Below are 12,823 nucleotides of genomic sequence, written 5' to 3'. Positions count from 1 at the left end.
AGCACCACCTGAAATGAGGGGAAATGGCTACACTTCTCATGAGCGTCACTGGGTGTTGGAACATCAGGAGAAAGGCAAGACAAAATTCTTTCAAGTAAGTAAGTAAACGTTTTCAGTTTGGGATGTCTTTGAACTGGCCAACCAACTAAGGGAACCCAATCTTCCTCCCTCCCACTCCGTCCCAAAGCCTTGTCCCCCTACTTCAGATTTTTCCATGAGGAGCAACTGTGGGCTAATTTCCTTTGGCTCTCCAAACGAGCGCTGCTTTGTAAATGTGGCTAAGAAAGCAAACCGCAGGCGCTCTGGATGGCTAACTGTACAGCGAGGCACTCTGGCTTGGCAAAGAGAGCCCCCATTCAGAGAGCAGGCCGCGCTTTCCCAGTGTTTGTGGTGGAGGAGAGATGCAAAGAAACCAGGGAACCAGGCCCAGTGAATACGTTGCAGCTTCCACAGGGCAGCTGTGCAAAGACTCTTTACATTCTGCCAATGATTTTCTCTGTCCCACCACAAAAGCTGCTTCCAACCCCCGCAGAAAAAAACATCTACAGTAGTGTGGAGAAAGTTTAGAGATGGGGGCGGGGAGGGCTACTGCAGCCATTGGTCTTTCCATCCGCCCTGGTGATTGCTGAGCAAGGAGTGTATTGTCCTGTTTGCCTCCGTGGCAAATAAGTCTAACAAAAACAATACCGTGAAGCCTAACTAAGACAGAATTTGTAATATCAAGATCTATAATACAGTATTTTTAATGCAAGTTTGTGTATAGTCATTCAACAGGGGTATCACTGCAGCTGGTTAATCCATAAAGTGCATATACCTACAGAGAGCCTTGAGCTCAGGTATACCAATCCTTTAACATACTAAAGTGCTAATCTTTGTATTCTGTTACTGGGCTAGTGCAATATTGATGCATTTGACTGTTAACAGAACTTTCTATTATACACTACAAGTACAGGATATAGGAATAAGTTATGTAATATTAAATGGCATTAGCACTTTAGTATGTGCTAAGGATTGGTGCATGTGAGCTCAAGGCTCTCTGTAAGTATATGCACTTTATGGATTAACCAGCTGCAATGATATTCCTGTTGAATGACTGTACACAGACTTGCATTAAAAATACTTTATTGCAGATCTAGATCATACAAATTCTATCTTAGTTAGGCTTCACGATATTGCTTTTGTTAGAGTTTCTTATCCAACCGTGATACTCTCATATCCCTGTGTCCGTGGCAAATAAGCCACCCTTGCAAGACCAGCCCCCCCCCCCCCCCGGCTCTTCATAGAGCGCCGTGAGCCCACCCCAGAGGATTAGTGTGAAATTGCAATGAGTGCCTCTGAGCATGTGCAAAGAGTTTGCCTTTCTTTTTCCAGGGCGTAACCCATCTTGGATGGAGAAGGACACTTTGCCAAATCTATTTTTTGAGACACATGAACCGGACCCCTTGGCTTCACAATGTATGATGCATTGCTTCCTGTTCTTGGGTCTAGATTCGCCTCTTCAGTTTCTTTACTCATTTCCTGGATGTAATGGGCTGCTCTTTGCACTAGTGCTTTAAAGAAAAAAAAACACATCACAAACAGCTGTGCCCTACATACCAGCAGTAACTGTGCACTGGGGTTCTCAGAAAAGGACCTTTGAGAGCTCTGTGGGATTATGCAAATCCGCAGAAAATGGAGGGCAGCATTTAAGAATACAGCCTGCGTTCAAATTCCATTGCAGTCAGGGATGCTGAAAATGTCAGTATAATTGCCAGCTGAACTTACCTTGACCAAACTCTTAGGTTACAAGCGAGTCAAGGTGCCTGGCTTGATCTCCTCCCTGTTGTTCAATGTTTGTCTTGACTGCTGTGCCAAATGGGGCTGTTTCCATATGGATGTCTTTCTCTGCCTTGACTTTCTTACAGTAGCACTGTTTAGGAAAGCATCCTTATAACATTGCCTTCTGTTCATCCTGGTTCTGGGTCTTACCCTGCTTTGCTGTGATCTTTCCCAAAACTGGTGTCGTGCAATTTTTAGGGAAAGAGCACATGCAAGGTACCTTGGGGCACCGAATGGAATATACACATTTTTGCCGGTCCTGCCCACATCAGTCCCATTTGCCTTGTCTCAGCCCTGAAACAACCATCTCCATTCCCACTGGAAGGCTTTTCCTGGTGTTTTTTAATATAGTAGTTGACAGATTTAATATAGTAGCTGACAGGTTGACAGTGGTGTTCTAATGATCTTCTGCAACAATGGCCATTTTCACATGCCCGTAGCCTCTGGAAAATCGCGCAAAACTCATGGATGGCACGAAGTGTCTTCCTAGCACAATTTCCCATCATGATCCTGTTTAATGGTGCGATTTCTGAGGTCATCGTGCCATTAAACAGGAAATCACGCTAGGAAGACGCTTTGTGCCATGAGTTTTGCACGATTTTCCAGAGGGTTGTGGGGGCATTTGAAAATGGTCAAGGTAGCTTTCTTGCTTTTCTTTTTTAAAAACAGTAATTCCTTAGCCCTTTTGATTTTGGAGTTATAACAGGAAACGTACCTTATAACTGCAAGAAAAAGGGCTAGAGACTTAGTTTTTTAAAAAATGGAAGCTGGGAACTGGGGCATAGTTGCTGTAGATCATTAGACTAATTCTATAACGTTATGTCATCTGCCATTTTTTAAAAAGCCCAATGGTGAACGGGTAGGGAAATGGTGCTTGTGGGCATTGAGGTAAGCAAAGTGCTGGGGAAACTTCCATGTGGATGCTCCGTTGCTGCTGTAAACACTTCTGTATTTGCAGCAGCATTGACAGCTACACAAATAATAATCTCTAGGTGGAAGCAAACTGGCTTTGCTTCTGTCCAGTAACCATTTGTGCTCCGGAGTCAAGGACTTCTTGTTCCTTTTTAAATAAACTATCTTTGTACTACATCTGTTGCAGCTGAATTTGCACCTGTGCAGTTAATGAACTAATTTTTTTCGGCCCCTGGAGAAAAAATCTCATGTTCCCTGGCTCATGGGTAATTGTGTGCACTTTGCCCCCCTCCTTTGTACCTACACAATAGGATGTATCCAGGGCTTTTTTTCAGCTGGAAAACAGTGGAGCGGAGTTCCAGCACCTCTTGAAAATGGTCACATGGCTGGTGGCCCCGCCCCCTGATCTCCAGACAGAGGGGAGTTTAGATTGGCGCAGAGGCCACCAGCCATGTGACTATTTTCACCAAGAGCAATTTAAACTTTAAAAAACTCCCCCCTTGTTCCAGCTGACCCAAAGTGACGTCACTGTGCAGTCCTGAGTTCCACCACTGAGTTCCACCACCTCTTTTCCCAGAAAAAAAGCTCTGGATGTATCATTTCAATGACCAACATTAGATACGTTGCCTGCTTTTGGCACTTGTACAGTCGGTGCCATCTATTGCAAGTGGAAGAACTGATTGCAGGATTTATTACCTAGGCTTATGGATGGGTCACTACCTGAGCAACCAACCAAATAATTCAAAAGAAGACAAACCAGTCACTTTTTAAATCCCTGCATCCCACCCAGTTTGGCTGCCTTTCTTTTCAGTCGTCAGTGAAGGGGCCAAATGCCAGCACAGGAATACTGCATTACAAGTCATATAAAAGTTTTAAAAATAAGTTGGTAGAGAAGATTGTTTTCAGATTTGTTTTTTTAGCAGACTTGGTAAGGGGACTACAATTCCTGTAAAGCCATGCAAGTATGCACATAGAGTTGATCCAGATCTGGTCAGCTCAACAGGCAATGATGTACACCAGGCAATGTCATGAAAAGGCACACAGAGACTTCAAAGTAGTAAGTCTCAACTCAAAAATGTTAAACATTTTTTCCTTTGACAATATGCCAAAGTTGGAGGTAGTGGTGATGGCAGAAATGGGGGGGGGGGATGCAGGAGGGCAGCAGCGACTGCAAAACATTACCTAATTGTGCATACACAGTCATTTTTCATCCCTGAACTGACATGCTTGAGCTGTTCATATGCCAGCGAACCATGTGTTGAACATTCAGATCTCATGACTGCCATACCAGCAAGAAGGAAGCCAGCCAAAGCAGAAGGTGATCTAGCATCTTTGACCTTAGCTGTTACGGTAGAGAGGAAATCATTAGCCCAGACCCACCGTGCCCATGCACAGCAACCCTCTCAGGGTGCACACTGCACATGCAACATCAGCTGCCAATAGTGCCAATCAGCTATTCAGCAAGAAGGGGCAAAGGACAAAGTCCAGTCTTCCATTCCTTGCCAATGACTGGATTAGGACTGCTCACACAGTTCTGACTCTAGGATCGATCTCAGGGTTCAGTATCCATCTGTGTGCGCAATTCCCTTTCCAGCTCAGGAGGATACATGTCTGAGGGACAGGAAGAGGGACTAGCCAGATTTCATCCTCATCTTTTTGGCTGAACAAGATTTGAGTCCTTAAAGCACCTTAAATACCAACAAAATTTGGTATTAGCTTTCAAGAGTCAAAACTCCCTTCGTAAGATTCCTGAGCCTTTACATCCCAGTCAAAAGGTGTGAGGGGCACTGACTGAGATATAAGGGTTCAGGGATCTCCATTCCTACTTGTACCTGACGAAGGGAGCTCTGACTCTTGAAAGTTTATATCCTGAAAATCGTGTTGGTCTTTAAGGTGTCACAGAACTTTAATCTTGCTGTCCTACTGCAGACCAACACAGCTACCTACCTGAAACTATCTTCAGGGCTGAGCAAGGATTTGGAGGGATTTTGTACGTCTGGTACTCTAGGCATTAATATTGTGCTGGTTTTCAGGGGACAGAAACACAGAAGTGACCAGAGCTCTGCTGAAACCCTCTCGGTCTGGGCACGACAGGGCCTTTCCCCTCTTTCCAGTCTGGAAGATGCCACTTGTCAGTCACTCCCACACAACATTGCTCTCTGTGGCCAAACTGTGCTACTGAGAAGCAAGGCAACGTGGCTGCCAGTGAATTTCAAACGCATACTGAACTTGGATCTCATCTGTAGTTAACTGCTTGGCCCCAAAATCTCATTAAGATGTGTCAGACATTAGGAAGAAGAGATGTGTGTGTGTGTGTTTTTAAAATATTACAGGCCTTGAACGATAGAGAGGAGCATGATGCGTCTCTCCTTGCCTGGAGGCCTTTGTTCGTGTCCCAGCTGGGCCTGATTAAGCTCTTTTGGCATTCCGGCACGTTTAGAAGTGCTTCACTTCCAGCCCAGGGGCCTGGCGGAGCAACAACTTTTCGTCACAGAGTCAGCCGTGGGCTCAGAGGGGGAAAAATGTTTCTTCATTTTTCCACCTCAGGAGGGAAAGGCAGCGAGAGAAGCGCCTAAAGGAGAAGCGTTCTTGGCTTCTAAGATGTCAAGATCTCCATAAGAACCTCTGTCAAGCGTACTCCGCAACCAAGGTTAGAAATGCCCCCTCCATACCCCATACTCTGCTCTCTCTGCCTTGCACACAGACACACTGGCTGGGGGTGGGTGGGGGGTAAACTTTCAAACAACAGAAAAGTTGGAGCAGATGCTTGCCAGATCTCGGCAGTGACGTGGGCTGCAGACTGGCTTCCTCGCCTGCTGATGTGGGGGGCATTTCCAGCCTCTTTCCCCCCTGTTAGAAACATGGCCAGCTGTGCTTAGCACCTCCGGCAGGTAAGGAAACGACGCTCCCCCCTCCCCACAGCCCCCATCTCACGGAGAGTGAACTCTAACATCTGTCCGCACTGTAGAAAGGGCTTCTGATTTGCTTCTGCCTCCCGGGGCTTGCCTGCTCCAAGGAGAAGGATGCTATTTTAGGCAAGGCAGAAGGGGGTCTGCTGGAAGGCGTCTGCCGAGGCAAGCACTTCAGGCCAACTGAACAGAGGGAAGCGATTAGCTGTGTCTTGCTACAAGCCCTCCACGCCGCTGCCACCACTCTTGGTCTTCTGTGCCTTCTCTGCTTTGGTGACTCCGTGAAGAAATCCTCTCAGGATTTCTCTCCCCAACCCCCGCTTCCAGCCTGGATAGCAATGCTTCAGTGTGACTTTGTTTAGTCTTTGGGGACACATTCTGTGCGAGGGGAAAGGTGTGTGTGAAGACATTGCAGGGAGCTCTGGGGAAAGTGGAGGGGCAAAGGGGGAGGCATTGCAAGGCAGGGAGCGCCTTTCCATAAATCCAGATGCATCCTACAGACAGTTAATCTCCTTTGAAGAGGCTGACGGAGCATGCATAGGAAAAGCTGGTTTTTGTTTTTAAAAATCTTTAATGCCAAGTTGTCTCTTTCTGGATACAGAGAGACCTTTTTAAAGGGGTCATTTTAAGTCAAGGGGTAGTTCTGGAACTGGAGGTGCAGCACAAAGCTTTGGAAATGCTTGCATATGCTGTATGGGGCCTGTTCCTGTTTATCTAAGGCCTGTGGATCAGAGACCAAAAACACATCAATTGGCTTTTGGATCCGACAAGGATCATAAATTTATTTTACCAGACGTTGTGCTGCAGCTTTCCCCCAGAAATATCATTTAATCGCCGTATTCTAGGCTCAGGGTCAAACTTTGCCACTTTAGTTAGTAATGCTAGATCTTTAACAAGGGGGTATTTCTCAGTGACACCCTGCTTGGCTCCCTTGCTGAAGTCATTCAGAGCGATCTGCTTGGCAGATGGTGAACTTTATGGTCTGGTGAGCACTTTCCAGTCTTATCCTCTGTCTGTCTGTATCCCCAAGAAGCTCAGGGTGGCTTCTTCACAGCAACCTTCTTCACAGGGTTCTTCACAGCAACCCTGTAAGGTAGGTTCAGCTGGGACTGATGGCTGAGTGAGTGAGATTCAGGAGTGAGTGAAGACTTCCGAGTCTTAACCTACTGCTCTCTCCACTGCACCACACTAGCTCTCTCGAGTGCTTGAGCAATGCACCTGGGCAATATTCAGCACTGCAGGTTTGGGTACCGAGTCGGAGATCACTCCAACTGCCTATGGTTTCTCTGAATAAGGAAATTAAACTTAGTTGATTTAATGTCCTGAGTGAGGAGCTTGTAGATGGTAAGAGACCTGCATGATTTTCCTTCTTATGTTAACCCAACACAGGAATAAACCTGTATTCCTGATTCCTGTCTTGAACGCAATGGCCTCGTGCAGATGCAATGCTGTCAAATTCCCACCCTCCCTTGTGGATTTATTTTTATTAGAATGACCTACCTTGAGGTGTTTCTTAGTGCTTGCCCAAGTTTGCAATCCTCCCTTTAGCCAGGGTTGCAATCTGAGGTTTGCTACTATGGTTAATGTTGAGATTGGTGCATATAATGCTGGGCAGAGCTATCTGTAGACTTGAATAGGAGGAGAGAATGTCTATACAAGAGAGAAGAAGTGGGTGTGTGAGGTTGCATACCTCATCTGGTTGCCTGTGTGTGGTTAGGAGCCTGGGCACTGATAAATGAGAAACCGGGGGGAGGCATGTTAGGGAAATATCATAGGTCTCATCAAAACTGACCGTATCTCTAGATTTCCAAGAGATATTTCCCCAGAGCAGGCCCTCTGCAATCTCATCTCCAATTTTGCTTCTGGCGAAACTTAAGAGTTATGTGTGTTTGGGGGGTGATGAAGGAACACAGAGGGACTGGAAAATCCTACCGGTTAAGGATGTGCAAATGCATCACAGAATATATCAGGAGCTCCTTAAAGTTGCATATATGTCCAAAACCCTTTAGAAAGATAATGTGCAGTTGTCCTCAGACTAAGCCTTTCCTAGAGGCAATGTCCCCAAAGCTGTTTGCCATTGTCCCTGGAGGTGGGATGCAGGGCCAAGTAGAATTGCCACTGGGCTTTGCCTAAAGCAAATGTCAAAGTAAATATGGAGGTTCGTCCCCAAGGAAAACCGAGGAGATGTTTTGAGGAAAGTGAAAACAGTTTCCATTGAAAGCAAAAATTGGAATCAAATTCAGAGATTCCTCTTCAAGGGGGGGGGAAAGGAGCTCAGGGGGGGGCTCCCTTTGATTACCTTTAATCATCAAAATTTTGAGAGAGGGGGGGAGAAAAGTCTGTACATGCGTAGTCAGATCATATGAGATGGGGAAGGAGTCACACTGGGCACAGAACAGTGGATGCAGGTATCGGTGGTGTTGGAGTAAGTAGGAGGAGGACAATGAATTGGTTTCACGAAGGTTTTGACAGGTTGCCAACTTTTTTTCTGCCAGGGCTCCTTGTCAAGCGAAAATTCACTTGGTTGAAGGCTTTTGCTCCCGTTGTTGCATCTTTATATTGGGGAAAGGTTCTCCTCTTGGATTTCTGTTTGCTTTACATCTTAAAAAGGCACATGAGCCCTGCCAGATAAATAAATTGGCATCTTAAGTCTTGGGGAGGGCAGAAGTGTGATTCATAAATAGAAAGGAAGAGAAGCTCTTCCAAGCCCAAAGAAGATGGAAGTGGCAGGAAGACAGAAAACGAAGCTTGGACTTGTGGGAATTGCCTTCTGTTGGTAACTTTGCAAATCTTATCAGAACTCTAATAACACTCAGTTTTGCCTGAAATTTCAGCAACACAGAGAGTTGGTTATACCTGAGAGATAGATAGAGGCTGTGCCTCTTCGGACTGCGGGTCTATTTTATTATTCTCTAAGTTGGACGATCAGAGATCCATTCCACTAGAAGAAGCATATTTTTTCAACAGAAAGAGTGATACACATCACTTGTTTCTGCTGCAGGAAAGCACCTTTATTAGCAGAACGCATCTATGGGATCTCACCCCTTATGTGAAAAACTTCATCCTCGCAAATAGAAAATCAGAACCTCAGGGAGTGGATCTAATCCAGCTCTCTCTCTCTCTGGTGTGTTAGTTTCTATATGCAGGGCATTGTTGTTGTTTTACATAGAGCAGAATCAAAACAGTAATCTGCCCATAATCTGAAATGATAGTCCATTAGACCACTTGAGCTTTATGTGTAGATCCAGTTAGAGGCCACAGTAAATGTACATTTTGGAAATTGTCCGTTTATATTCTGCATTTTGATATATATATTTGGGAAATGATCCAACATGTCAAAATGTCATGGATCTCAGTCACGCTGAAACTCTTCCCCTGAAACTGGAGGAGATTAGAAGTGATTTGTTTTGGCTGAATCATGCTTATAATGTGTAAACGTCATGATATAAAATGAGAAAAGTCATTAACTCCTGTGTCTCTTTTTAAAAATGTAGGAGATCAGAATAACAAGCTGTCTCTTGAGTCAGCCAAAAATGACCCAAAGAGTTCAGTAGCAGCCTTTCGTCTTGGAATACAAGATGTTTCCCATCCATTGTTGCCTTTGCTGAAAATGTCTCTTTGGAACGGCTGAACCACACAGTAATAATCTTCCTCCCCACACATCAGTTCCTTATTAAGTGTGAAATTTCATCAGAGCTGCAGGCTGGTAGCAAAAGGTAGAACAGGAAAGGAGAGGACTGGTGTTTGTGACTTCTTGCTGATGGGGCTATCATGTTATAATTTAGCTTCCAGATGTTTTATCATTCCAGTGATAGTTGTAACTGGGATCCACCAAGAGAAAATAAAGAAAGCAACAAGAGGAGAGAGTAATTTTAACTACAGCAGTTAAAGAAAATATTCTTTTTAGTTCAGCCCAACAAGAAAAGGTCCCAGGATAGCTTTGCATCCAAAAACATTGCTAAACCTTCCATTTCCACCCCCTCTTGAAAGCACAGCTCCCCAGCAGATGCAGCAGCTAAGCCAGCCTCTGTTCAGATATCCTTCCCTGCCATTGCAGCAAAAGCTGTCCATAAATTTCATTAAAGGGAAACAAGGAGGTGCACTTCAGAAGTCTCTGCTCAGACAAAACTTGGGAAAGATTCCTCAGGAAGCATAAACTGTTTTGAAAAGGTTAGCAGAAATTTCTCAATAGGGGTTTGGCCAACAGCCTTAACTGACATCTTTCCATTGGGGGGGGGGAATCAAAGCCTTCAGAGCTGAATAAAATATGCAATGTGTTATGATTGTGCAAACTAAGGACATTTCCCTAAATATACATTTTCCTGACTTAGAGCAAGATCCAGGCTACATGACATACACTAGTCATGCAAAAAGGTAGCCACATGTTTGGTTACACATTCAACAAGCCTTGGGTCTGTCTTCTCTTTTGTAAGGTTGCGACTGTACCTGGGCCTGCACCTGGCTTGCTGTTTTTAAGATCTGAATAATGAGTGATCAGATGTAACCAGCTCCTGTTCGTCTGCAATGGAATGTTAAAATGTGAAGGGATTTCTGCCAGTCCGTTACAGCAAAATAAAACTAAACTCCATTGGTGTCCTAGGTGGAAGAAGCTCAGCTCCTGTGCCATATGAAGATCCACCATGTCTGTCAGCATCTTCATCGTGTGCCTTGCTAGCATCGTCTTTGGTACCTGTAGAGGAGGGAAACTGCTTGCACCTGAAGAAGGTAAGAGGACCACGACGGCAAGAAACGGCTGACACAGACTTCTGATATCTGTAATAGGATCTCTATGATTGTGCCACATTATTTTCTTTTGGAGAATCCCCCTGAAAACAAAACAGCTCCTGAAAGAGCTGGAACACACATTAGATTTCCAGTATAGAACAGGATAGTGTCTGCATCCTATATGAAAACAATTTTGGTTTGAATGTGTATACTTTTTTTGCATCTTAGGCAAAGTCATAATTCTGCTTGAATGAATGTTTGTTTCTTAATGAACTCGAGCTGTGCTCTGTCATTAATTAAGCTGCCAGCTAAGCAACCAGAATGACATCCAAATGAAATGGTTGCTGAAGTTCTCCACGTTTGTGGATTCAAACATCAGCTCTGTACTCAGACATGAATATTTCCACCCACAAAGTAAGATGGGAGATGTGGAAACATTGGCAATGAACAGAATTGGGATCCAAACCCAACTGCTAGACCTGCTATGAGCTGGTAGACAGGATCATTTAGGAGATCAAAGGATCCATTTTCTTTCCCTTAGTTTTCCAAACATGTAACAATCTTGTTAAGGACTCTTGAGGAAAAATTGCAAGCTTCTGCATACTGACTCTATAAAAACATCAGGTCTTAGGGCTCATCGGGTTGATAGGCTTTAGAAAAGACATATCCTTCCTATTACACTCCAAAGAGTCCCACATTGATTGTGGAAAGCCGGTCCCACCAGGGGTATTTTCCTCTAGGATTGCTCCTGAAAGCTTCCTTCTTCCCAATGTCAGTTGCTTTGGTGCATTCATGTCTCTACATTACCAATGCAGATGTGCAAGTCGATAAAACACAGCAGGAAAAGCAATATCGGCATGCATCAGTGCGGTGTTTTATCAAATTATCATAGAGAGAACAATGAATTGGATGGGCAAAAGAAAGCTTTTCTAATTGCCCTGTAGAAGTCACTGCTTGTGTACATATTGATGACCGTAAGTGCCATCAAGTCATAGCTGACTTTCACTTAATGTGAAATCTGGGGAGTCTTCATGGCAAGAGACTAACAGAGGTGGTTTGCCATTGGCTGCCCCTGCAAGCCTGATCTTCGCTGGAGGTCTCCCATTCAATTACTAACCAAGGCTGACTCTGCTTAGCTTCCAAGATCTAATAATATTGGGCTTGCATGGTCCAGGTCAAGTAGATGGCTTTAAAGGGGAGTTAGAGGAGTGGTCTATTGGTGGCTAGTTTTCATAATGCTTAAAGGGAACCTCCAAGTCCAGAGGCAATAAATTCCTGAATCCCAATGCCAGGAGGCAGCATCAGAGAAGGCCATGGGCTCTATGACCTGTCTGCTGATCCACCAGGGCTACTGTGTAAGACAGGAGGTTTGACTAGATGGACCACTCGTCTCCTCTAGTGGGGCTCATATATGCTTTCTGGTGTGCAACAGAATGTGCATATATTTGGTAAAACATAGTACAGAGAGCATCTTGATGCAATCATGCATACAATCACATTAAAATTTCTCTTATAAATCCTTACAAATGGACAGAAAACTATAGCAAGCAACAAGAGCTCCAGTTCCTGAAGTAATTGTTAGAAATTCTCCTAGTTGAACTGGAATTACAGAGTAAGTGAAATGCAGCACACAGAAAATGTACGGAACAATCGATGCATAGAACTGGAGAAATACACTGATCATTATTTTCAAAACTGGGCTGCATTGCTCTAAGGCATGTCCCTGAGCATGTGCAGAGTGCATTTTGTTACCACTCATGTCAACCAGAGAGAATAGTAATAAGTTGCCCAGTTGCTGCATGTGCGTATAACTAACCAAAATGGAAACTCATGTCAGACCATCTCAGAAGGGTGGGGAGAGGCCAGAATCACTGAGATTAGCCAGTTGGTCTCAAACCCACCTTTGTGTAAAGCCTGGTCTGTCTCTGCAACAGCAAGAGAGGGTAGAATGGGCTGAATCACTTGAGAAGCTTTACATTTGTAATGCTCTTCCGTGTAAAAACTCATTGCAAATAAATGAACTAGCACATTGGTAGGGTTGCCAGGTCCCCACACCCTCATGGCAGGAAGGAGAGGGGACCCGGTACTGACTGGCTCAGAGCTCTTTGTGCTCGAACCAACGCAATGACATCACTTCCACGCGGGGCCAAAATTGGCCCCCACGAAGCATGGGAGCACTCTCATGTGAAGCTTGATGACTTCAATTCAGGAAGTGACATCATCGTGCCCTGCCAGGAGCATGCCTACCATGCTCTTGCCCAGGTTGCCTGCCAGTGGCAAGCAATCACCAGGCAGCTTGCAATCTCCCACCAATCACCAGCAATTGGAGGGCATTGGGAGAAACCACCGGGAGATTGCCCTCTCCCGGCAGGCAACTGGGAACCCTACACATTGGGCCGAAAGATATCTAGTGAACTCTTTGCATGTTATGCTAATTTGCCACTTAAGGGGAATAATTA

The 12,823-nt window shown here is 44.8% G+C and overlaps 1 protein-coding gene across 6 annotated transcripts in view; it reads left to right on the top strand.

Moving 5' to 3' along the window:
- The first annotated feature begins 5,267 nt into the window (after positions 1-5,267).
- The window catches only part of COL16A1 (collagen type XVI alpha 1 chain), a 174,600-nt gene continuing 167,044 nt past the window's right edge, over positions 5,268-12,823 (top strand). For 5 of the 6 annotated variants that reach the window (XM_055000062.1, XM_055000060.1, XM_055000061.1 and 2 more), the window contains exons 1-2: positions 5,268-5,380; positions 10,240-10,364. In XM_055000062.1, coding sequence (XP_054856037.1) covers positions 10,280-10,364 — 85 coding nt within the window. In that variant the 5' untranslated portion in view covers positions 5,268-5,380; positions 10,240-10,279. Of the gene's footprint in view, positions 5,381-5,538; positions 5,622-10,239; positions 10,365-12,823 lie in introns of those variants that run through there. The other variant, XM_055000058.1, reaches the window with a different exon arrangement.

This window comes from Eublepharis macularius, chromosome 15 (genome assembly GCF_028583425.1).
Source record: "Eublepharis macularius isolate TG4126 chromosome 15, MPM_Emac_v1.0, whole genome shotgun sequence".
Lineage (NCBI taxonomy): Eukaryota > Metazoa > Chordata > Lepidosauria > Squamata > Eublepharidae > Eublepharis > Eublepharis macularius.
Note: the sequence above shows the minus strand (reverse complement) of the source record. Positions and strands in the feature narration are given on the sequence as shown.